This window comes from Stenella coeruleoalba, assembly GCF_951394435.1.
Source record: "Stenella coeruleoalba genome assembly, chromosome: 6".
NCBI classification, from domain to species: Eukaryota; Metazoa; Chordata; class Mammalia; order Artiodactyla; family Delphinidae; genus Stenella; species Stenella coeruleoalba.
The window spans coordinates 89,477,578-89,503,641 of record NC_137151.1 but is presented as its reverse complement, the minus strand read 5'-3'; the positions used below and the strand labels follow the sequence as shown (position 1 = coordinate 89,503,641).

Below are 26,064 nucleotides of genomic sequence, written 5' to 3'. Positions count from 1 at the left end.
TCTCTTATTCTCTGGCCTGGTTCATGTCCCCAGCTCATCCATTGCCTTACCACCTTCTCTTTTTCCTTTGTAGCATGTATCATTATAGTAACTAAAGAATTCACTTTATATTTGTTATTTAGTGTTTCTCTCTCTAAAATAGAAGCTCTGCAAGAAGAAGGAGGGGCTGTGTTTGTCTTGTTCGCATATGTCTCCCAGTGCCTAGCACCTATATGATAGCACAGTAGGTGAAAATGCTAAGGTGTTATATGGATGCAAAATTGGTATTAATGTGCTTCACCATTTTATTTGTTGCTATGGATTTTTTTTTTTTTTTTTGGTGTTTTCTTCAAGGGTGTGGTTTGGAGGAAGGAATGGCATATGTAAATTTCAAGGCCTGACACTATCATGCTCTGGCTGTACTTTCTCAATACAGTAGTTTATTGTGAGTGAAGAGGTACTGGCTGAACTACTTGTATTTAAGAAACAGCATCCCCATGAAAGGGTACGTGTATGTGATGGCCTTAAGGCTAAGCTCTAATGTTCATCTAACCTCCCTTGCTCCACTCTATAAGTTTCTTTCATGATCATCTTGGGAAAAATCTATGTTCTATTATGACAAAGGCTTGTGCTGTGGAGAAGCAGATTTCCTTTACATAGGAAAGTAGCCTGTTTGTCACAAGTGAGTGTCAGTGACACGTGGATGGACCAGAATCTAGAGTTCAGCTAAAGTGGCGTATCTGACAACTGTTACAATATTTGGAAGGCAAGGAAATGTGGCTTGGAGGGCCAGAGTGGTGGGAGCATCAAGTGGGTCCAGGGCCCTGGGAGTTGAATGGAGGTAAGGGTTAAACACTGGGGTTGAAAACAGAGATGCTGACATTGTTGAGCAGTCTGTTGTTCATAGGCTCTAGCCATCTTTCATGCCAATAATAGGAAATAAATTCATCCTTTCTGGCTTATTTTTTCTAATCTCCTAATGGTGACTGAGGCTGCTGTGGGCCCATTGGCCACCTATTAATTAGTGAGGTCATGGCATTTTCACAGTGTTATTTGGGGAGGCAGTGTATTATAACAGGGTTTGGGCTTGGGTGTATTCAGATCTGACTTTAATCCTGGTTGTTATCACTTTCTCTCTGTGAGTCTCAGTTTCCTCATCTGTAAAATGGACCTAATAACACTACTGACCTCAGTTTTAGAGCACGGTGGCATTCATTAGAGACTATTTCTAAAGCATTTACTATGTGCTCCTGATACATAGTAGGCATTCCATACATGCTTGCTATTATTGTTGTTTGCTAGGATGTACCTAGAAATCCACAATGATTTGTCCTAAGACATGGCTGGGTTTGCATGTCCAGAAGAGGCCTGGACGGGGCGGGGGTGGTTCTGGAGTGACAAGCTTGCTGTGTTCACTCAATCTATTCCAGAATCAGCCCAAAGTTCTGTGCACCTTTGAAGTTTCATGGCAAACTATGTCTGGGTTAAGGGAACAGTGGAGAGGAAATTGCAGCCACCAAATGTACCATGGAGCTTAAATCTAGTCTGCCCCACTTCACAGCAAAAGCACGTGACAACTGAGCACATCTCTTCTTGCTTTCCTGGAAGTTTTGCTGGAAAGAGATGGTCTTGTAGCCTTTGATTGTACTCATGCATTCAACCAGCACTTAAAAATTGCAGTGATGGGGCTTCCCTGGTGGCGCAGTGGTTGAGCGTCCGCCTGCCAATGCAGGGGACATGGGCTCATTCCCTGGTCCGGGAGGATCCCACATGGCGCAGAGCGGCTGGGCCCATGAGCCATGGCCGCTGAGCCTGCGCGTCCAGAGCCTGCGCTCCGCAACGGGAGAGGCCACAATAGTGAGAGGCCCGTGTACCGCAAAAAAAAAAAAAAAAAAAAAAAATTGCAGTGATGGCACTGGGTGGGTGAACAGCCTTACAAGGCCCCTCTCCCCATTGAAGAACAATGCATCTGAACTGGAGATTCTCATACCACAACCGCTTCCTAGAATAAGACAGGAGTACCAGGTAAATCGGTGATTGTGTCTATTTTTGCATTAAAAGTAGGGTCTGAAAATAACTTCTGTACTGATAACCACATTTGGCGATTTTCATGAAAGCTATATGATATATGAAAAAGTTGTAGTCCTTTTTTACAGTTTGAAACCACAAGTCCACAAACTCTATTCTGGATTGGCTAGGATACTATTTCAGTAACTTAAATTAAGTCTGTATCTGATTAATGGTAACAGTAAATTAGAGTTTCCCAGATAGTGGCCACTCTATTCTGAGTAAATCAAACAGAAAAACCCCCTCTCTGTGATAACAGTCAGCTTGTTGACATCAGCCCCCTGTGTGTGTGAGTGTGTGTGTGTACACACATAACTTTTCCTTTGGAATTCTCCCATGGAAAAGCAAAGGAAGGAAGCTGAGGGGAGGATGGGGCGATTGCATCCTGTGCTTTACAGGGGCGTGGCCACAACTGCCTCAGCCGCGGGGACACTGATACATGATTTTTTTTCACTTCGGATGCCTGAACAGTGATAAGTCTTGATGAAAGGCAGGGGCGGCTCTCAGTGTTGTTTACAGCTGGACAGGAGTCTCCTAGTAGCAGCCTGCTCGAGTCCCACTCAGTATTTCACTGCTAGAACTTTGGGGAAGAGGAAGAACAGCAGGCGCATCTGAAGTGGACCCGCAGAGCTCTCCCCGCCGCATTAGGATTTCAGACCCTCTTTAACTTCAGTTCGGGCCACGCTTATGAATGACATTGCCAAGTGGGTAGGCCAGGTACATGGTTTTAAGGAGAATGAAATGTCTCTTCGTGCTGCTTCCTAAATCTGATTTGAAATGATGGATTCTGCCCTGACAAAGGCAGAGAGGAACTCTTTGGGATTTTATGAGGTAAGGTATTAGAAAGTTCTGTGAAATGAATTCCACTCTCATCTGATTTCTGTGTCCAACTGTTTGGGATTCACAGTTGTCTCTGCCTTTCTTTTTGAAAAATTCTTAATGCTGTCCCCTCCCAGCTTGGTTAGGGACAATTATTAACAAATTCTGTAGTGCATTTATTAAGCCAGGCTTAAAGCTCATTGACAGCACTTTCAGCTCTGAGTGACCCTCCATCCAAGAACTGGGCAGTATTCAGACACTCTGTGTGGGAGACTGTGCTACACGGCGTAGGACATGGCATAATGTGCAATTTCTGTACATACGGCCTCTGCACTTTTGCTGCCTGGTCATTTGGCATCCATTGCTTAAGAAAGCAGGGTCTCGGGCTTCCCTGGTGGCGCAGTGGTTGAGAGTCCGCCTGCCGATGCAGGGGACGCAGGTTCGTGCCCCGGTCCAGGAGGATCCCACATGCTGCGGAGCGGCTGGGCCCGTGAGCCATGGCCGCTGAGCCTGCGCGTCTGGAGCCTGTGCTCCGCAACGAGAGAGGCCACAACAGTGAGAGGCCCACGTACCGCAAAAAAAAAAAAAAAAAAAGAAAGCAGGGTCTCCAAAAACATAAAAATAGCTATGCTTTGGGGGTTTTTTGTATATTTTTTTATGCTTTTGTTTTAATTTATTTATGAAAAATCAGAATAAGACAATGTCTTTAAAGGAAATAAATTTAAAAAGTTAAAAGGAAAGAAGTTGAGGAATTGTGCTTTTGAGTATTAAAAACATAGCACTCTTTAAAAAGGATGAAATAAACACTTACACATGTATAATAGCTCCTAATATGAACCAGGTTCACATCCTGTACACATGTCTTCCTCACACCTTTCTGAGCTAGGAGTGCCATTATCATTTTATAGAATGGAGAAATGGGGTCTTTGCAGTTTTAAGACTTGCCCAAGGTCATACATTCTGTAAATGGGAAAAATGGAATTTAAACTCAGGCCTGCTGTTTCTTGAAGTTCTGGGATCTTAGCATCACACAGCAGCCACAGCCTGGTAACACCATTATCAAGCAGCATACTACTTTCATTGCACCTGTAATAAATGATGTGTACCTAAAAACAAAAGCCATACTACACACCATCTACAAGCTGGCCCTGCCTGTCTCTCTGATCTCATCTTCTCCCACTCTTGGCCTCATCCTTCACTCTGCATCACTTTGTTGTTCCCTGGGAACACAGTGGGCTTGTCCTGTTTCAGGGTCCTTGCATTTTCGTGTGTTGCCTTTTCCCAAATCTCCCAGTGGAAAGCAGTCCCACTTCATTCAAGGCCCTGTTCAAATGTTTCCCTCATCAACCTACATAAAATAGTACTCTCCCACCACTCTCTCTCCCCCTCCCACTCCCTGGCTGTCTTCCTTCAACCCATGTCACCACCACCTGACATTACGTTGTCTCTACTACACTACCTGACATACACATTATTTTGTATCTGATTATTCATCGCTTTTCCCACTGGACCAAAATCTCCACGAGGAGAGGGACTTTCACTGGCAGAGAGGGGATGCTCAGTAAATATTTGTTCAATTAATTTTCAGTGATTTTCATTTCCATCATTCCTTCCGTAATTGTTTTCTTTCTGTTTTTAGGCCTTAAAGTCTTCCTTCTAACTCTTGTTAGCCTGTCATCACCTTGCCCCACATGATGGACCTTTAGAAAAAGATCATTTACCTACTCTTTCTCATGAAATTTCTTTAGCAATATGAAGTCTTGTTCTAATCTGTCAGCTTTGGTACCAGGAAGGGGATTGAAGCATTTTAGTGTCATCGTTATAGAATATTCATATAGGACCTAATAGAGAATCATGTGCCAAGGTGTTTACCAAGCTACCATGTGCTGAACATGCTTGACCCTTTGAAAGAGCTGAGGCTTACATTCTCATTGTTAAAGTGTAATCGCTGGAGGAAATATAGCCATGCAAACTGTGATGGGGAAAATTATGTTCTGACAGCAATGGGTGCTTCATGAAGACATTGGAAATTTTTTTGTGTGTGTGTGGTACGCGGGCCTCTCACTGTTGTGGCCTCTCCTGTTGCGGAGCACAGGCTCCGGACGCGCAGGCTCAGCGGCCATGGCTCATGGGCCCAGCTGCTCCGCGGCACGTGGGATCCTCCCAGACCGGGGCACGAACCCATGTCCCCTGCATTGGCAGGCGGACTCTCAACCACTGCGCCACCAGGGAAGCCCGACATTGGAAGTTTTTAAGCCTCAAATTTTATAAAGATCACCGAATTCCTGCTGATATTTCTAACATGAAATTGGCTAAAACTATTACCAGTTGCATATTCTGTTTTCACAATGATATTTATTATAAATTTTTAGAGTAGCCAAATTAAATAGATTATTTGATATAAGTAAACTTTTAATAATTTTTTCATTTGAGGTATTATCAAAGAATTTGAGTTTCCTATGTTCTATATAGGACAGTATTCAGTTGGGGAAAAAGTAAATGTTAATTTAGAAATGCTCTGAAAGTCTTCATCAGGAAAAAACTTGTTTAAGATGTTTCAAAGGCCTTTACCAGAAACTGGTTATGTGATCTTAAGTAAGCTAGTTCATCTTTTTGTGCATTTGGTGTGATGGACTATAAGCTATAAACAAAGTTGAATGTCAACTCAGCATAGCAATGTGATTGAATTAATTAGAAATTCTTGTTATAAAGATTGAGAGTTTAAATAAATTGATCTTGTTAAGTTAGTCTAGTAAAGCTTAGTGTGGAATTTGCAATATTGTCCTTGTTTTTCTCTATTTTGAACAGGACAGAGATCTCTTTAAAAAGGCTTTATGCATTCCTTGGTGAGAATTTTATTTTCCTCCTTTGTATATTTTAACAGTATAATACTGGTATTCAGTTAATGCCATATCATCATAATTAAAAGAAGACATGACAACCTCTTTTGTTCAACCAAATATGAGCACCTACTATGTGCCAGGTATTCTAGTTACTTGAGATACATCAGTGAACAGAATAGACAAAAGTCCTTGACCTCTTGGAGTTTACATTCTAGAGAGAAAGACAATATACAAGAAGTATAAGTAGATTATATAGTATGTTAGATGGTGTTAGGGTTATAGAAAAGAAATTGAGCGGAGTAAGAGAGTCCAGGAATGCTGGAGACAGGGTAGTTTTAAACCGGGCAGTCAGGGTAGATTTCATTGAGACAGTGATATGCAAGCAAAAAAGAAAAATAATTTAAGGAGAGGATTGATGCATTAGGATATATTGGGGGAAAGATTCAGACAGATGGACCCTGAGGCAGAGTCCTGACCAGAACTTTGAGGATATTGTAAAGGAGGAAAAAAACTTTATTCTCTGAGGTTTGGCTACTGGCCCTGCAAATCAGACTGACAAAAGACAGATTAACAGGAAAAAGAGGATACACATTTTAATAGATGTTAAAAATTTTATTTCTACTTGCATGAAGCCTTCTTGTATATAAAATGAAGACCCAAAGAAGTGGTTAAATTCAGGGGCTTATATGCTACTTTACCAAAGGACAATAAATTGTGGAGAAGTAACTAGACAAAGGAAGGGCGGTTGGCTTCTGTGGGTGGTAAATTGTGGGAAGGTAAATATATGGGGGAAACTAATGGAAGATAAGGGTTATTTAGGAAGGTTTGTTACGCAGACTGAAGTTGGTTCCTTCTCCATTGATGAGTAGTGATTAAGAGTCATCTTACTCTTCCTGGTATGGGAGAGGGAGACACCTTTACGGATGGAAATTTATGTCTTGCTTTTAGACATAAAGGGGGAGAGCAGAGGGCTGATTGCTTTCAGCTCAAAGTGGCATATTTTGGCCTGGCAGACTCTTAACTCCCTTCATTACCAAGGAGTCCAGTGCAGCTGGAGTGGAGCAAGCGGGGAAGGGGAGAGGGTAGGGAAAGATGAGGTCAGAGCTCTAATTTTTTGGGGGGTGGGGAAGGGGGCTGCCAGATCCTGTAGGGCACTATTAACCTCCAAAAAGACTTTGAATTTTACTCTGAAAGAAACAGGGATCCTAATGAACAAGAGGTAAGACATTTTCAATATGTAAACATTACCTATGTTTAAAGTGAATTCTTCTGTAAACCCTCTCTGACTGAAACTCTTGACAGTTATTTGCTAAAATGAAGCCAAGTGTTTCCTCTCACTGGTCTGTTGGTGGTTCCCCCCTTGTCAACTGAGTGTTTAATTGACTAGTTTAGGATCAGGTATTTTATACAGGAAGTTGCTTAGCAGGGCCTCCTGCCTCTGCCTAGCACGTCTGGAGGTTTGAATGTTGAGGAGACCCCTCAGGGGTGTGGTTAGGACTTGGCTATAAGGTATGTCACCCAGCCTGGATCTACTGAAACATATAACATTCTTCAGATTGGCCTGCACCACCCCTGGTGAGGCCTCCTGTAGAGGAGACAGCAGTAGCACACCTCTCTCATACAGCGGTGTGAGTGACAGTGAATCAGTATATGAGCCTCACTCTTCCCGCTCCCCCTCGCCAGTGTTCCCTTCTTATCGGGGCACACGCCCTTCAGTGCAAACATCCCCAAGGCCAGACCTTACTGGCTTGCCAGAGGGTCTTCTCAGCCTCTGTTGCTTTTTCTGTCCTGTAATGTGCCAGTGTCTTTTTCTCTCATCTCTGGCACATTATAATCAGCAAATCTTTCTGGTATCTATCAATATAAGAAAATATTCAAGTGGCAGTGGGCGCATTCTCATTTGATAGCATGGTGTCATCATTGCAATCCCTAAATATGTCCAATACTCACACTCTTTTTTTTTCCATCCAGGGAGGGTGTCAGTGTACAGAATTGGGCATCTAGGGACATTGGGTTAAAAACAAATGCCGAGTGTGCCGATTCATGAAGTTTGTGAGTGAATTCTCATAGCACTTAATAAGACTGGTGCTCTGTTTGGTACAATCAGTGGTAAAGGGTCACCCCCTCACCCGCCTGCAATGTAGTTCAGATCTCAGCCACTGTCAGAGTTTTGCTCTCGCATAACTTGCCTAGTGGGATTCCATAACTTGCCTAGCACATGCAGGTAAATTTGCAAAGTTTTAACAGTCAGGCAGCCCCTGTGAAGATGTGTTTTTGGCCAGGTCTAGAATGATCATTTTGATTCAAATTGTAGCTTAGGATTGCTCTAAATCCCAAATCCTAGACAAGGCATCTAATTTCTGAGTGTAGCTGGAAGAAAGCCAGGCCTCTTTATGATCCAATCTCAGGACATAGGTATATTCAATTTTTATCCGAAAAGTAATTTAAAATCAAGTTAGATGTTTATGCCATTTTTCAAGAAAATGTAGGGAGGAATTACTTCAAAGCAAAAGAACATTTGCAAACATCATTTTTCATCTGTCACAGTCTGTCACATGGCATCTTTCTTACAAAATTTCTTATCTTTTTTCAAGTCCCCTAGGTTGACTGATAGAATAGTGAGGACTTTGAATACTTTTTTTGTTTCTGTTTTATCTCCAGTATTGTATGGAGGTTTTGGAAATATTAATATAGACATAGAAACATTTCCAAATTATTTTGGATATGTTTAATATGTCTGGCCATGTCTCCTGTATATGCCTATTCACAGGACATTTCTGCAATCCAAAAGTCATGTACAGAAAAAAAAATTTATCTTTAAAAGATTATTTTCACACTGACCTCTGTGTGTGAAATATTACGGGGAAGGAAGAGTTTGAAGCATGAAAGACTTTATGCTTACGTCATTTTAGGTTTTTGTGGCATTTTAAAAAGAATTCATTTATTTTTTAAAATTACTCTTTACAATCATATTGTAAGTTAATATAATTAATCCTACTTTTCCAAGTAAGAAAATGATAATGTCATGGGACCTAGGGAACAACAAACAGTAACTTTTACCACTGAATTCAGCTCTTAATATGCCACTTGTTTGTTGCTTCTGATGACCATTTATGGAACCAAAAAATGAACCTTGGGAGACAAAACAATATGTCTAGAGAACAGCGAAGCAAAGGAATGGATGGGATACCTTAATGACTGGCTCAAATGTGTAAACCTCTGAAAGGATATCTCCATATGCATCTCCCAAAGACACTTCAAACTTGATAGATCCAGAGCCATAGTCATTATACACGGTCACGGAGAATGCTGATCATTCCCCCTCGGTTCTCTAACACTTTATAAAGTATGCACACCTCTATCATAGCACTTTTAACATCGCATTGTACCTTATATGCCAGTCTTCTCCTACTGTACTGCAAACTCCTTATGGCAGGAAATGGATGTTCCTGACCTTCATAAGACAGTCAGTAAATTCCATTCAGATGAAAGAAGGAAGGGAGGGAAGGAGGGAGGAAGGAAGGAAAGGAACAAGCTAGCAAATGAGAGGGACAGTGGTCAATGAGATGTGCATGGTCCACAGCATTGCTATGATTGCTCAGTTTCTCTGGAAATTACCATGGAACAGATTTTTTTTCCATGTGAGGTGTTTGTAGTACCTGTAGCAGAATCACCTGGTTGGGGTGCTTCCTAAAATTCAAATTCCTGCATCCCGACTCAAACCTACTGAATCAAAGTCAGCATTGTTGAAGGAGCCCCCAGGATATTCATTGTGAGCAATGGAGTTGGGCAATCATTGCCCCAGAGGATCAGTTAGCTAAAGGGGAAGGTAGCCAATGATGATTTGTGACCTACTGAATGTGCAGGAGATGTTGGCAAATCTGCTTATATAGAGATTTTGTTTAAGACCCCAAGGTAAAATTATGTGGTTCTCATTAAGGGAAGGGGACTATTTCTCACCTAATTAACCAAATTTCTGAGAAAATTCTCTGAGCTACTATACTCTGCAGTTAATAGAAGAGAGTTAGTTCTGTGTAGTGTAATCTTATATCCCTACTCCTTTACTTCTGGGTCCAAACACTTCGTTTCTCCCTTGGAGAAGCAGACTTAACAGAAGTAATTCCAGTATTAAAAAAAAATTAATTGGAAAAGCCCTAGAAGAGTACAGTTGATGCTTGAAGAACATGGGTTTGAACTGCTCAGGTCCACTTATGCAGGGATTTTTTTCAATAGTAAATACTGCGGTGCTATGTGATCCACGGTTGGTTGAATTGCAGATATGGAAACTGCCTGCGGGTAAGGAGGAACCCCATCCGTATGCAGAGGGCCGACTCTAAGTTGTATGTCGATTTTTGACTTCAGAGAGGGGCGGTGTGCCTAACCCCTGCCTTTGTTCAGGGGTCAACTGTAATTTTAAAAAACACTATATGAAATCATTTTCGGAAAGTATCATGGATTGCTAAAATAAGGCAAGAGTAAAGATTTTCAAAAGGTTTCTTGATCATGTTCCCACAATATTCACAAACAGGAATGAAAATTACATTAGAAGGATTTTAGGGCTTTTTGGGTGTGTGCTTTGCCTTTTTATTTACAGAACATGTACTGCCAACTAGATTTATAAGAGAACTAAGAATATGTAAGAGACATGAGTGGACAAGCTTCATATAAACCCTGCCAAACAAAATTAGATTTAGAAAAGATATTTAGGTACATGAATTAAATATCTCCAATGTTTCTTTTTGTAATTATATTCCAGCTAGAAAGTTACCTAGGTATCTAGAACATACACTTCTAGAATACAGACTCCATTGTAACTATAACAGATATTTTAATGTTAGTAAGAAGGGAAATAAAAATATGGATGGGAAAGGGGGCAAGGAAGGCAACGGTCCAAGAGCAAAAGCAGACAGATATGTCTCATGGAGGCTGACGTGTTTCTCGGTTGAGAGGAAGAAGCTAAAGGTCAAGGTGAGAGAAGGTGACTGATGGAAGGGTTTGAGTCAAGGGCACCACCATAATGGGGGGTAAAACCCTGGGCAAGAAAGCGAGAAATACATGTGGGTTCAGAAAAGATGGCGGTAGGGCGAGGCAGAAACCAGGGAAATGGGGCTTGATGTCCTCCGTGTTCTAGATGCCATAGGGTGCATGGTACCCTGCTGTAAGTCAGAGGGTGGAAATTAGAGGATGTGAGGACAGTGAGACAGATTTGAATAGCTCTTAAGAGAAATGGGGAAGGGAAGTGGCCAAGTATAAATGGAAAAATTGATAATTGGCTTTAAAGACCAATGACATTTCTTTGATCTATCCGAATCTTTATTCAATTAAAGGAAGAAATAGATGTATAATTATGTCTATACGATACATGTAGGGAATTTAGAAGGCTTTCTTTGGTGTACTATTTTTATACTCAGTTATTTTTCTTATTTGGAGTTGGGGGCATTTTAAAAAGATTGAGTCATCTAATACAGATGTTAAATGAGGGTGAAGAAAACCAACTTACACAATCTGGGAAAAAATATTCTGTCCTCAAACATCCATAAAAAAATAGACCTGAGCAGAAAAATGCTGTCACTGAAAAGATGTTCTTAGGCTAGCCTAGAACGGAGTGCAACCTAAATGAAAGTGTTAACCTACTTAAGGAAAAAAAGGTTTAGTCTGAAGGACAAGTTAAAATTGGTCTCCTTGAAACAAAGACAAGGGATGAGTCATTCTAGGTATGTTTTAGAATCCTGCCACCAAGGCTGGTCAGAGCTCTGCTGGCCCATGTCAGTAGGAGCTGGAGCTGTGGTGGAGACTGTGAGAGCCGGCACAAAATAATTTGAACTCTGTGCCACCACACTGGTTTATTTCTAGGGATTTTACATTTTCAGTTAAGAGTAGCTGCCAGTCGGTAGCAGGAGAGCTAGTATCTGTCAGGGATGATGAATTTTCAGAAACGTAATCTCACTGGAGAAAGATTTCCATCTAGAATAACCAGAATATTAAGCAACTTGGGTAACTTCTAAATGACAGACACTGTGCTTGGTGGGGAATAAGAGCTTCCCTATGAAGGTTTACAGATTTGTTTCTTGCTATGGCATTTGGACTTAAAAAAAAAAAATCAGAACATACCCATCAAGCTTCTGCTCTGGGCCTGTTCATCCTAATTCTGACCCATTTCTCAACATATATGGGACATTTGAGTTCCCTATGGGCCTGAATACTCATGGTACATTTTTGACATTTTGCTTCAAGGGGCTAGCCTTTATTTCTTTAAATATCATATACTTAACCAAATGGAGTTGTCCACATAGCCTATGAACCACAGATAGGAGTAAAAGTCAGAGATACATGTTTTATCCCAACCCACACAAGCTGGTGGGTGAACCGAACCCCTAACTCTAGGTCTCTTTCTTGGTGAGGAGTCTGGGGAGGAAGCACCCGTAACTCATCCTCCCTTATTTCCAACTTCTGAGACCAAGGATGGATATTCGTGCAATGCAGTATTTCTACCTTGAAGTGAATATAACCGGCAAAGAAAAAGTTATTAGTGGCCCTTCTTGGAACAGGAGATGCTGGCACTGGTTCTCTGTCAAAATTCTCCTCCAGGGAACATGTAAGGGGTTGTGTCAACCCTCAGGCATCACTTCTGCGTGGAGCTCAGTCCTCTCACGCTATCTCCTCATCCCATTACCCCCACCCGCTCCTATTTCTGCTCCTTAGGGCCCCATCTTCCCAGGGTCATTACGTCAGAAGTGTGTACTTGGTTTGACTTAACTGATGGCTTGGGGAGAAAAAGTTTAGTAACAGCAGAAGTGCGAACCCTCTAACAGAGAGGTCACACTTTACCAAGTACAAATTTATTAATGTTGCTTTTTATCATTGTGATCCTAATGCATGCTCCTTAAAATGAGATTTGATGTTGCCTCATCTTTCCTGAGGCCTCAAGAGGAAACTGACACAACAGTATTTTCAGAAAATTTCCCATGTGCATAGCCGTGTTTTTTAAAAAAAGCATTTTGAACAACTGGACACCTTCTACTCCCTATACCTGTGTTCTGTTCCCTTCAGGGTCCAGTGCCTTGCATGTGACCAACAGCTAATACAATACATTTGTTTGTGAAAACATGAGGGTCCCTGTCCCTATGCCAGCAGCTCTGCCCAATATGTTTTAGAAAGGAAGAAACTACCTTTGTTGTCTAACCTGGAGAAGTGATGCAATCTCAGCGATTCTGGGTCAAGTCAGGCGTGATGCACCTAAATCACTGAGTGATTTTTAGGAAGGTAGTTGTGTCTATTAGGAATTGTGTTCAGCTGCAAGTAACAGAAACCCAACCACAGGAGCTTAAGTAAATAGGAATTTATTTTTGCCTCGGTAGCAAAAAGCCTGAAGGCCATTCAGGGCTCAAAGGGTCATCATGGATGCTTCCAGCTTCTTTCTCTGCCATTCTTAGTATGTGGCTCTCATCTAAGGAGAGGGGAGGGGGGAGAACAAAAAGATTATTGAGTCTGTCCTTTTATCAATCAGGAAAATAACAGCTTTCCCAGAAGTCCCACCCAGTAGAATTCTACCTACGTCTCACTGGCCACATGCCACCCTTGGCTGCAAGGGATTCTGGAGAGGCAACTATTTTTAACTGGGCACGTTGTTCCCTCGGACAGAATTGGGGTTCAGTTGACAAGGAAGAGGCTCAAGGGATAGGCAGTGAGCAGGGTCTGCCCTGAGGAGCCACATGACATCTTTCAAATCCAGTTTTAGGTGATTGTCTGAGTGCCTTCTAAATGTCAGTGTTGTGATTCTATTTTTGTGATGGAATGGAGTGGATCGCCTTGCATTGTTTATCTATGAGGGGAGGTGATGCCCTGAGTCAGTTATGCCTTTCCATTCTTACAAGAACAGTGGCTGCTGCTTGGCCTTTTCACGATAAAGAATCTTTGACTTACACTGTGCTGATTACAGGTAGCAGGAAAGGACCCTTCCTCCCAAACTTCTTTGACTTCTCAATGTGATGAAACCAGTGGGCCCCAAGGACAACCACTGGATTGAAATCCAGTGGAGCTGGATTATCCAACCCCTCACCTGGCCCACTTTCTGTTCCTTTTATGCTCATAAGAAGTGAGGTTTTTCTTAGGACTCTTCCCTTGGGCTTGGGACCTTTTCTCTCCTCTCTTATTTTAGTGGATCTCTTACTTCACCCTCTCAGCTTAATTCCAGCTCTCAGTTAAAGTGTATCCCTAATCTTCCCTCCTGGGAAAGGGATTTGGGGAAGCAAATGAGGTACATCTGATTTTAAGAGCCAGTATCTCTGCACACATTTTTGTGTACCTATAGAACTCTGAATGGTCTCTTTTTTCCTGTTTTTAGTTTCATTTCCTATTCCAGGGCCCTAGGACAGAACTTCAAACTAGTGTGATGTAAGCAAGTTAAAGAATATGAATCCCTTGGGCTTCCCTGGTGGCGCAGTGGTTGAGAGTCCGCCTGCCGATGCAGGGGACACGGGTTCATGCCCCGGTCCGGGAAGATCCCACATGCCGCGGAGCGGCTGGGCCCGTGAGCCATGGCCACTGAGCCTGCGCGTCCGGAGCCTGTGCTCTGCAACGGGAGAGGCCACAACAGTGAGAGGCCCGCGTACCGCAAAAAAAAAAAAAAAAAAAAAGAATATGAATCCCTTCCACCTTCAGGGTGGGGCAGAACCTGGGGCAGCCAGAGCACCCCTACTATAATCTTAAGTTGTAAGTGTCTCTTTCATGTACTCCAGTGTGTCCTACAAATATTACCATTTTCTTAGTGCCATGAGGTCAGAGAGCTTGGAGAATGCTACTTTCAGGCTGCTCTTTGGATCTGTTCTTTCTATCCTTCTTCCTCTTTCCTTTTCTTGTATTGACTCAAGGTCTACTGCTACCGACCTTTTGTAAACGATTGTCCTAGCCAACCTGATAACTTAGTTGGTGTCTGCTGAGCACTGTCCATGGCCAACCTGTGCTGTGTCTTGACTCAGTTTCATAGCTCAATGTCTGTTTGTTTCATCCCATCTTGATTCTGTTATATTCTACCAGCTTTGCTCTTCCTTTTCTTTCTTTTTTTTTAAGTTAACATCTTTATTGGAGTATAACTGTTCTACAATGGTGTGTTAGTTTCTGCTTTATAACAAAGTGAATCAGCCATACATATACATATATCCCCGTATCTCCTCCCTCTTGCGTCTCCCTCCCACCCTCCCTATCCATCCCCGCTAGGTGGTCACAAAGCACCGAGCTGATCTCCCTGTGCTATGTGGCTGCTTCCCACTAGCTATCGATCTTACATTTGGTAGTGTGTATATGTCCATACCACTCTCTCACTTTGTCCCAGCTTACCCTTCCCCCTCCCTGTGTCAAGTCCATTCTCTACGTCTGCATCTTTATTTCTGTCCTGCCCCTAGGTTCTTCAGAACCTTTTTTTTTTTTCAGATTCCATATATATGTGTTAGCATATGGTATTTGTTTTTCTCTTTCTGACTTACTTCACTCTGTATGACAGACTCTAGGTCCATCTAGCTCATTACAAATAACTCAATTTCATTTCTTTTTATGGCTGAGTAATATTCCATTGTATATATGTGCCACATCTTCTTTATCCACTCATCTGTTGATGGACACTTAGGTTGCTTCCATGACCTGGCTATTGTAAATAGAGCTGCAATGAACATTGTGGTACATGACTCTTTTTGAATTATGGTTTTCTTAGGGTATATGCCCAGTAGTGGGATTGCAGGGTCATATGGTAATTCTATTTTTAGATTTTTAAGGAACCTCCATACTCTTCTCCATAGTGGCTGTATCAATTTACATTCCACCAACAGTGCAAGAGGGTTCCCTTTTCTCCACACCCTCTCCAGCATTTATTGTTTGTAGATTTTTTGATGATGGCCATTCTGACTGGTGTGAGGTGATACCTCATTGTAGTTTTGATTTGCATTTCTCTAATGATTAGTGACATTGAGCATCCTTTCATGTGTTTGTTGGTGATCTGTATATCTTCTTTGGAGAAATGTCTGTTTAGGTCTTCTGCCCATTTTTGGATTGGGTTGTTTGTTTTTTTGATGTTGAGCCGCGTGAGCTGCTTGTAAATTTTGGAGATTAATCCTTTGTCAGTTGCTTCATTTGCAAATATTTTCTCCCATTCTGAGGGTTGTCTTTTCATCTTGTTTATGGTTTCCTTTGCTGTGCAAAAGCTTTGAAGTGTCATTAGGTCCCATTTGTTTATTTTTGTTTTTATTTCCATTTCTCTAGGAGGTGGGTCAAAAAGGATGTTGCTGTGATTTATGTCATAGAGTGTTCTGCCTATGTTTTCCTCTAAGAGTTTTATAGTGTCTGGCCTTACTCTTCCTTTTCTTTTGATAAAGGATTTTATAGATGGGAGCTCACCCAACCCTTTTCTTATATATCATCTCATTGCTGGTTGACGAACAATCGTACCCTTTGTTCTTTGTGGTTTTGTCTTTTGGCAACAGTGAACAACCTGGCCAAGCCTGAACGTGCCATCTCCTTTCCACCTTCCCATCCTCCTCCCCAATTCTCCTGTATAAATGCAAATGTAGAAATTCAGGGTAATCTGCTGGGAGGAGGTAAGTCATTAACAATAGTGTTCATTAATATTTCCCCTTTATTTTTTTTCCATTTATTTTAGAACTTGTATTAGTCTTTCAGCTAAGGAAAGACAAAGAGGTTATAATTAAGATTAAAAAGTGTTTCTTTGTTTTTTTTCAGATGAGAATTCTCCAGCCAACTTCTGGGATTCTAAAAACAGGGGTGTAACCGGAACACAAAAAGGACAAATTGTATGGAGAATTGAGCCTGGGCCTTATTTCATGGAGCGTAAGTAACTAAGTGTGTTTGTGATTGAACATTGCAGAAATATGCAGAAATCTATAGAGTCTTTCCTGAATTTTATTGTAAAAGTTTTGGGCTCTGATTTATACATGTATGCCGTGTTGCACCAAACTGGAAAGTATATTGTTTTGGAAAATACTCATTAGACAATGTTCATATAATTTGAAAAACTTGTGTGTGTAAAATGTACCTGATGAATGTATGGTATATAAATTATGTATGGTTATTTTAATACTTTACACATATTTATATACCCTTATATCTCATTTATAATTAATAGTATATTAATTACAAGGAGCAGAAAGAATAATTCAAGATTTCAGTTAATCTAAGAGTTTTATTTGCCCGTAGAATACTTGACTGTTATTTTCCCCAGCAGCAGAATAAGTTTTGCGTTTGGGTCTTGGTCTTTCCAAGTGTAGATGAGATAGTGTGGGGCACACTGCCATAGAGGTCATTTATTAGGAATCAGAAATTGACTACAAATAACAATTTTCCAGTTGATCTGATTTATATTGATACTTACTTATAAATACAAATGCTTATATATAGTACTTATATATAGTATTATATATGTAAATGATTTAATAGTTGGTCCAGGTTAACTTCTACATTTACAGAATTTATTTTTCTTTAATGTAGAAAAAAATGAGCTCTTTAAAATTTTTCTGAGCTGTTTAGCTCTGTGTAAGAATTAAATTTTCTATATGCAAGGGATTTAATATAAGAAAGAGAGAGAGTGTATGGATACTGGTACTTAAGAATGGTAGTTATTAAACCATAAATTATAAAGTAAGTTTGATTAAATGGAAATCTGATGTAAGCATGTCTTTCTTGAAGCATGTAAAACTTCTGTAATATAAAAAGTCATTTTAAAAGGTTAACATCTATTATTTTGAATTGCCATTAAAGACACCAGATAATTTCTTTGACCATCCTTACTGGTAGGTCAGCATTTCATAGTTTTCTCAAATCCCACTTCTGTCCTCTAAGAACTGTCTTTTTTTTCATAGTTCAATTTCTGGCTAGATTTTCTCCTTACATGGAATGTAGTTTTTAAGGGAAAATGCTCATGATATAACAATAAGCGGGAAGCAGATACATACAGCATAATCCCAGCTAATACAGCATGTAGGAAAAAGTCTGGAAGGAGATTTGCCAAAATGTGAACAAGGGATGTATCTGGGAGGTGAGATTATGAGTGATTTGTTTTTATTGCCTATTTCTACTTCTCTTTACTTTCCAACATTGGTCCAGCTGCCATTACTAAGTAATGAGAAAAATAAGTGGTAAAAGAATCTGGTGAAAATGGAATGGGAAGTAGCTGGGTTTACTTTCAGTGTAATTCCTCCTTTGAAAAGATCCCAGGGCTTAAGAGGATGGTCTAGCTGAGAAGTATTGCCAACTGAACTTCAGGGAAAAAGGCAAAACAACCTTCCTGTTTGCTTTAAAATGCTGGAGACGGCTAGGAACGGTTGCCTGTTGATGGAGTGTGCAGATTCACATGATGAGGCTCATGTGAACACCTGGGAAGAAGTCAGTACCACACACTGCTATAATTTGTAACATGTATAAGAGACCCATTTACAGAGTATCCCACTTGACATGATTGATTTTCTTTCTCCATGAAGTATGAATTAGAGATTCATAATGTCCTGGCTGATTAGGGTATAGTAAACATCTCTGGCATGACAAAATTTTTTCTTCACATCTCAGTCTTAGTATTTAACAGAAATGGGCTTGATATTGAAGCTAGGAATTGGGAATGCTTTTGCTTTTCTCCTCTAATTTAGCATTTCCACCTTAATTCTTCACACACAAAATTGGGGGTATTGTGTAGCATAGTTGTAAAACTGGAAATATTTAGTAATGCATTTTTAATTTTTTTGTGGTACGCGGGCCTCTCACTGCTGTGGCCTCTCCCGTTGCGGAGCACAGGCTCCGGACGCGCAGGCTCAGCGGCCATGGCCCACGGGCTCAGCCGCCCCGCGGCATGTGGGATCCTCCCAGACCGGGGCACAAACCCGTGTCCCCTGATTCAGCAGGAGGACTCTCAACCACTGCGCCACCAGGGAAGCCCAAGTAATGCATTTTTAAGGACTGAGAAAGGTTGTATAAGTTTAAGTGCAAGACAGTGAATAGGAATTACAGAAAGATTTGGCTTTAGAATAAGTTTATCTTCATTCATCAGAATGGGATCTCCCCCAACACACATCCCTATCTTTTCAAAATCCATTCAGTGTAAAAACCTGAGGTGGTGTTTATATCAGTGCTTAGAAGTGTAGTCTGTGTCTCTTAGATCTCATAGACAACATTTTTTTTTTACATCTTTATTGGAGTATAATTGCTTTACAATGGTGTGTTGGTTTCTGCTTTATAACAAAGTGAATCAGTTATAAATATACATATGTTCCCATATCTCTTCCCTCTTGCGTCTCCCTCCCTCCCACCCTCCCTATCCCACCCCTCCAGGCGGTCACAAAGCACGGATCTGATCTCCCTGTGCTATGCCGCTGCTTCCCACTAGCTATCTGTTTTACGTTTGGTAGTGTATATATATCCATGCCTCTCTCTCGCTTTGTACAGCTTACCCTTCCACCTCCCCATATCCTCAAGTCCATTCTCTAGTAGGTCTGTGTCTTTATTCCTGTCTTACCCCAAGGTTCTTCATGACACTTTTTTTTTCTTAAATTCCATATATATGTGTTACCATCCGGTATTTGTCTTTCTCTTTCTGACTTACTTCACTCTGTATGACAGACTCTAGGTCCATCCACCTCATTAGAAATAGCTCAGTTCCGTTTCTTTTTATGGCTGAGTAATATTCCATTGTATATATGTGCCACATCTTCTTTAACCATTAATCAGATGATAGACACTTAGGTTGCTTCCATGACCTGGCTATTGTAAATAGAGCTGCAATGAACATTTTGGTACATGACTCTTTTTGAATTATGGTTTTCTCAGGGTATATGCCCAGTAGTGGGATTGCTGGGTCATATGGTAGTTCTATTTGTAGTTTTTTAAGGAACCTCCATACTGTTCTCCATAGTGGCTGTACCATTTTACATTCCCACCAGCAGTGCAAGAGTGTTTCCTTTTCTCCACACCCTCCCCAGCATTTATTCTTTCTAGATTTTTTGATGATGGCCATTCTGACTGGTGTGAGATGATATCTCATTGTAGTTTTGATTTGCATTTCTCTAATGATTAATGATGTTGAGCATTCTTTCATGTGTTTGTTGGCAATCTGTATATCTTCTTTGGAGAAATGTCTATTTAGGCCTTCTGCCCATTTTTGGATTGGGTTGTTTGTTTCTTTGTTATTGAGCTGCATGAGCTGCTTATAAATTTTGGAGATTAATCCTTTATCAGTTGCTTCATTTGCAAATATTTTCTCCCATTCTGAGGGTTTTCGCGTCTTGTTTATGGTTTCCTTTGTTGTGCAAAAGCTTTGAAGTTTCATTAGGTCCCATTTGTTTATTTTTGTTTTTATGTCCATTTCTCTAGGAGGAGGATCAAAAAGAATCCTGCTGTGATTTATGTCATAGAGTGTTCTGCCTATGTTTTCCTCTAAGAGTTTGATAGTTTCTGGCCTTAGGTCTTTAATCCACTTTGAGCTTATTTTTCTGTATGGCGTTAGGGAGTGATCTAATCTCATACTTTTACATGTACCTGTCCAGTTTTCCCAGCACCACTTATTGAAGAGGCTGTCCTTTCTCCACTGTACATTCCTGCCTCCTTTATCAAAGATAAGGTGACCGTATGTGTGTGGGTTTATCTCTGGGCTTTCTATCCTGTTCCATTGATCTATCTTTCTGTTTTTGTGCCAGTTCTATACTCTCTTGATTACTGTAGCTTTGTAGTATAGTTTGAAGTCAGGGAGCCTGATTCCTCCAGCTCCATTTTTCGTTCTCAAGACTGCTTTGGCTATTTGGGGTCTTTTGTGTTTCCATACAAATTGTGAAAATTTTTGTTGTAGTTCTGTGAAAAATGCCAGTGGTAGTTTGATAGGGATTGCATTGAATCTGTAGATCACTTTGGGTAGTAGAGTCATTTTCACAATGTTGATTCTTCCAATCCAAGAACATGGTATATCTCTCCATCTATTTGTATCATCTTTAATTTCTTTCATCAGTGTCTTATAATTTTCTGCATACAGGTCTTTTGTCTCCTTAGGTAGGTTTATTCCTAGATATTTTATTCTTTTTGTTGCAGTGGTAAATGGGAGTGTTTTCTTGATTTCACTTTCAGATTTTTCATCATTAATGTATAGGAATGTAAGAGATTTCTGTGCATTAATTTTGTATCCTGCTACTTTACCAAATTCATTGATTAGCTCTAGTAGTTTTCTGGTAGCATCTTTAGGATTCTCTATGTATAGTATCATGTCATCTGCAAACAGTGACAGCTTTACTTCTTCTTTTCCAATTTGGATTCCTTTTATTTCCTTTTCTTCTCTGATTGCTGTGGCTAAAACTTCCAAAACTATGTTGACTAAGAGTGGTGAGAGTGGGCAACCTTGCCTTGTTCCTGATCTTAGTGGAAGTGCTTTCAGTTTTTCACTATTGAGGACGATGTTGGCTGTGGGCTTGTCATATATGGCCTTTATTATGTTCAGGAAATTTCCTCTATGCCTACTACCTGCAGAGTTTTTATCATAAATGGGTGTTGAATTTTGTCGAAAGCTTTCTTTGCGTCTATTGAGATGATCATATGGTTTTTCTCCTTCAATTTGTTAATATGGTGTATCACGTTGATTGATTTGCATATACTGAAGAATCCTTGCATACCTGGAATAAACCCCATTTGATCATGGTGTATGATTCTTTTAATGTGCTGTTGGATTCTGTTTGCTAGTATTTTGTTGAGGATTTTTGCATCTATGTTCATCAGTGATATTGGCCTGTAGTTTTCTTTCTTTGTGACATCCTTGTCTGGTTTTGGTATCAGGGTGATGGTGGCCTCGTAGAATGAGTTTGGGAGTGTTCCTTCCTCTGCTATATTTTGGAAGTGTTTGAGAAGGATAGGTGTTAGCTCTTCTCTAAAAGTTTGATAGAATTCGCCTGTGAAGCCATCTGGTCCTGGGCTTTTGTTTGTTGGAAGATTTTTAATCACAGTTTCAATTTCAGTGCTTGTGATTGGTCTGTTCATATTTTCTATTTCTTCCTGGTTCAGTCTTGGCAGGTTATGCATTTCTAAGATTTTGTCCATTTCTTCCAGGTTGTCCATTTTATTGGCATAGAGTTGCTTGTAGTAATCCCTCATGATCTTTTGTATTTCTGCAGTGTCAGTTGTTACTTCTCCTTTTTCATTTCTAATTCTATTGATTTGAAACTTCTCCCTTTTTTCTTGGTAAGTCTGGCTAATGGTTTATCAATTTTGTTTATCTTCTCAAAGAACCAGCTTTTAGTTTTATTGATCTTTGCTATTGTTTCTGTCATTTCTTTTTCATTTATTTCTGATCTGATTTTTATGATTTCTTTCCTTCCGCTAACTTTGGGGGTTTTTTGTTCTTCTTTCTCTAATTGCTTTAGGTGCAAGGTTAGGTTGTTTATTCGAGATGCATCCTGTTTCTTAAGGTAGGATTGTATTGCCATAAAATTCCCTCTTAGAACTGCTTTTGCTGCATCCCATAGGTTTTGGGTCGTCGTGTCTCCATTGTCATTTGTTTCTAGGTATTTTTTATTTCCTCTTTGATTTCTTCAGTGATCACTTCATTATTAAGTAGTGTATTGTTTAGCCTCCATGTGTTTGTATTTTCTACAGATCTTTTCCTGTAATTGAAATTTAGTCTCATAGTGTTGTGGTCGGAAAAGATACTTGATCCAATTTCAATTTTCTTAAATTTACCAAGGCTTGAATTGTGACCCAAGATATGATCTATCCTGGAGAATGTTCCATGAGCACTTGAGAAAAATGTGTATTCTGGTTTTTTTGGATGGAATGTCCTATAAATATCAATTAAGTCCATCTTGTTTACTGTATCATTAAAGCTTGTGTTTCCTTATTTATTTTCATTTTGGATGATCTGTCCATTGGTGATAGTGGGGTGTTAAAGTTGCCTATTAAGAATGTGTTACTGTTGATTTCCCCTTTTATGGCTGTTAGTATTAGCCTTATGTATTGAGGTACTCCTATGTTGGTTGCATAAATATTTACAATTGTTATATCTTCTTGGATTGATCCCTTGATCATTATGTAGTGTCCTTCTTTGTCTCTTCTAATAGTCTTTATTTTAAAGTGTATTTTGTCTGATATGAGAATTGCTACTCCAGCTTTCTTTTGTTTTCCATTTGCATGGAATATCTTTTTCCATCCCCTTACTTTCAGTCTGTATGTGTCTCTAGGTCTGAAGTGGGTCTCTTGTAGACAGCATATAGATGGGTCTTGTTTTTGTATCCATTCAGCCAATCTGTGTCTTTTGGTGGGAGCATTTAGTCCATTTACAGTTAAGGTAATTATCAATATGTATGTTCCTATTCCCATTTTCTTAATTGTTTTGGGTTCGTTTTTGTAGGTCTTTTCCTTCTCTTGTGTTTCTTACCTAGAGAAGTTCCTTTAGCAGTTGTTGTAAAGCTGGTTTGGTAGTGCTGAACTCTCTCAGCTTTTGCTTGTCTGTAAAGGTTTTAACTTCTCCATCAAATCTGAATGAGATCCTTGCTGGGTAGAGTAATCTTGATTGTAGGTTTTTCTCCTTCATCACTTTAAATATGTCCTGTCAGTCCCTTCTGTTTTGCAGAGTTTCTGCTGAAAGATCAGCTGTTAACCTTATGGGCATTCCCTTGTGTGTTATTTGTTGTTTTTCCCTTCCTGCTTTTAATATGTTTTCTTTGTATTTAATTTTTGACAGTTTGATTAATATATGTCTTGGCGTATTTCTCCTTGGATTTATCCGTATGGGACTCTCTGTGCTTCCTGGACTTGATTAACTATTTCCTTTCCCATATTAGGGAAGTTTTCAACTATAATCTCTTCAAATATTTTCTCAGTCCCTTTCTTTTTCTCTTCTTCTTCTGGAACCCCTATAATTCGAATGTTTGTGCGTTTAATGTTGTCCCAGAGGTCTCTGAGACTGTCTTCAGTTTTCATTCTTTTTTCTTTATTCTGCTCTGCAGTAGTTATTTCCACTATTTTATCTTCCAGGTCACTTATCCGTTCTTCTGCCTCAGTTATTCTGCTATTGATCCCATCTAGAGTATTTTTAATTTCATTTATTGTGTTATTCATCGTTGCTTGTTTCATCTTTAGTTCTTCTAGGTCCTTGTTAAATGTTTCTTGCATTTTGTCTATTCTGTTTCCAAGATTTTGGATCATCTTTACTATCATTATTCTGAATTCTTTTTCAGGTAGACTGCCTATTTCCTCTTCATTTGTTAGGTCTGGTGGGTTTTTATCTTGCTCCTTCATCTGCTGTGTGTTTTTCTGTCTTCTTATTTTGCTTAACTTACTCTGTTTGGGGTCTCCTTTTTGCAGGCTGCAGGTTCGTAGTTCCCGTTGTTTTTGGTGTCTGTCCCCAGTGGCTAAAGTTGGTTCAGTGGGTTGTGTAGGCTTCCTGGTGGAGGTGACTAGTGCCTGTGTTCCGGTGGATGAGGCTGGATCTTGTCTGTCTGGTGGGCAGGTCCACGTCTGGTGGTGTGTTTTGGGGTGTGTGTGGCCTTATTATGATTTTAGGCAGCCTCTCTGCTAATGCGTGGGGTTGTGTTCCTGTCTTGCTAGTTCTTTGGCCCAGGGTGTCCAGCTCTGTAGCTTTCTGGTCGTTGAGTGAAGCTGGGTACTGGTGTTGAGATGGAGATCTCTGGGAGAATTTTGCTGTTTGATATTATGTGGAGCTGGGAGGTCTCTTGTGGACCAGTGTCCTGAAGTTGGCTCTCCCACCTCAGAGGCACAGCACTGACTCCTGGCTGCAGCACCAAGAGCCTTTCATCCACACAGCTCAGAATAAAAGCAAGAAAAAGTAGAAAGAAAGAAAGAAAGGAAGGGAGGAAGGAAGGAAGGAAATAAATAAATAAAATAAAATAAAATAAAGATAAAATAAAATTAAGTTATTGAAATAATTATTAAGAAAAAAATTTTTTTAGAAAGAAAAACAAAAGCAAAAAAACAAAAGAAAAATGGATGGATAGAACCCTAGGACAAATTCTGGAAGCAAAGCTGTACAGACAAAATCTCACCCAGAAGCATGCACATACACACTCACAAAAAGAGGAAAAGGGGAAAAAATCATAAATCTTGCTCTCAAAGTCCACCTCCTCAATTTGGGATGATTGGTTGTCTATCATGTATTCCACAGATGCAGGTACATCAAGTTGATTGTGGAGATTTAAACAACGCTGCTCATGAGGCTGCTGGGAGAGATTTCCCTTTCTCTTTTTTGTTCTCACAGCTCCCGGGGCCTAGCTTTGGATTTGTCCCCCCGCCTCTGCGTGTAGGTCACCGGAGGGCGTCTGTTCTTCGCTCAAGACAGGACGGGGTTAAAGGAGCCACTGATTTGGGGGCTCTGGCTCACTCAGGCCGGGTGGAGGGAGGAGCACGGAGGGCGGGGCGAGCCTGCGGCGGCAGAGGCCGGCGTGTCGTTGCACCAGCCTGAGGTGCGCTATGCGTTCTCCCGGGTGAGTTGTCCGTGGATCCCGGGCCCCTGGCAGTGGCGGGCTGCACAGGCTCCCCGGAAGGGGCGTGTTTATAGTGACCTGTGCTCGCATATAGGCTTCATGGTGGTGGCAGCAACCGCCTTAGCGTCTTATGCCCGTCTCTGGGGTCCGCGCTGATAGCCGCGGCTCGCGCCCGTCTCTGGAGCTCCTTTAAGCAGAGCTCTGAATCCCCTCTCCTCGCGCACCAGGAAACAAAGAGGGAAGAAAAAGTCTCCTGCCTCTTCGGCAGCTCCAGACTTTTCTCTGGACTCCCTCCCGGCTAGCCGTGGTGCACTAGCCCCCTTCAGGGTGTGTTCACGCCGCCAGCCCCAGTCCTCTCCCGGCGGCGCTCCGAAGCCCCAGTCCTCTCACTGCGCTCCGAAGCCCGAGCCTCAGCTCCCAGCCCCGCCCGCGCCGGCGGGTGAGCAGACAAGCCTCTCAGGCTGGTGAGTTCCGGTCGGCACCGATCCTCTGTGCGGTAATCTGTCCGCTTTGCCCTCCGCACCCCTGTTGCTGCGCTCTCCTTCGCGACTACGAAGCTTTCCCCCTCCGCCGCCTGCAGTCTCCGCCCTCGAAGGGGCTTCCTAGTGTGTGGAAAGCTTTCCCCCTTCACAGCTCCCTCCCACTGGTGCAGGTCCCGTCCCTATTTTGTCTCTGTTTTTTCTTTTTTCTTTTGCCCTACCCAGGTACGTGGGGAGTTTCATGCCTTTTGGGAGGTCTGAGGTCTTCTGCCAGCGTTCAGTAGGTGTTCTGTAGGAGTTGTTCCACGTGTAGATGTATTTTGGTGTATCTGTGGGGAGGAACGTGATCTCCGCGTCTTACTCTTCCGCCATCTTCCTCACTACTCGACGTCAATTTCTTTTTACCCTATGTCT

General features: G+C 41.1%; 1 protein-coding gene across 7 annotated transcripts in view; it reads left to right on the top strand.

Annotated features, from left to right (window-relative positions):
* The window catches only part of HECW2 (HECT, C2 and WW domain containing E3 ubiquitin protein ligase 2), a 416,399-nt gene that overhangs the window by 229,646 nt on the left and 160,689 nt on the right, over nucleotides 1-26,064 (top strand). For 5 of the 7 annotated variants that reach the window (XM_079924631.1, XM_079924629.1, XM_079924628.1 and 2 more), the window contains exon 3: nucleotides 16,437-16,544. In XM_079924631.1, the coding sequence (XP_079780757.1) occupies nucleotides 16,437-16,544 (108 nt within the window). Of the gene's footprint in view, nucleotides 1-16,436; nucleotides 16,545-25,556; nucleotides 25,636-26,064 lie in introns of those variants that run through there. The other 2 variants (XM_079924633.1, XM_079924632.1) reach the window with 2 other exon arrangements.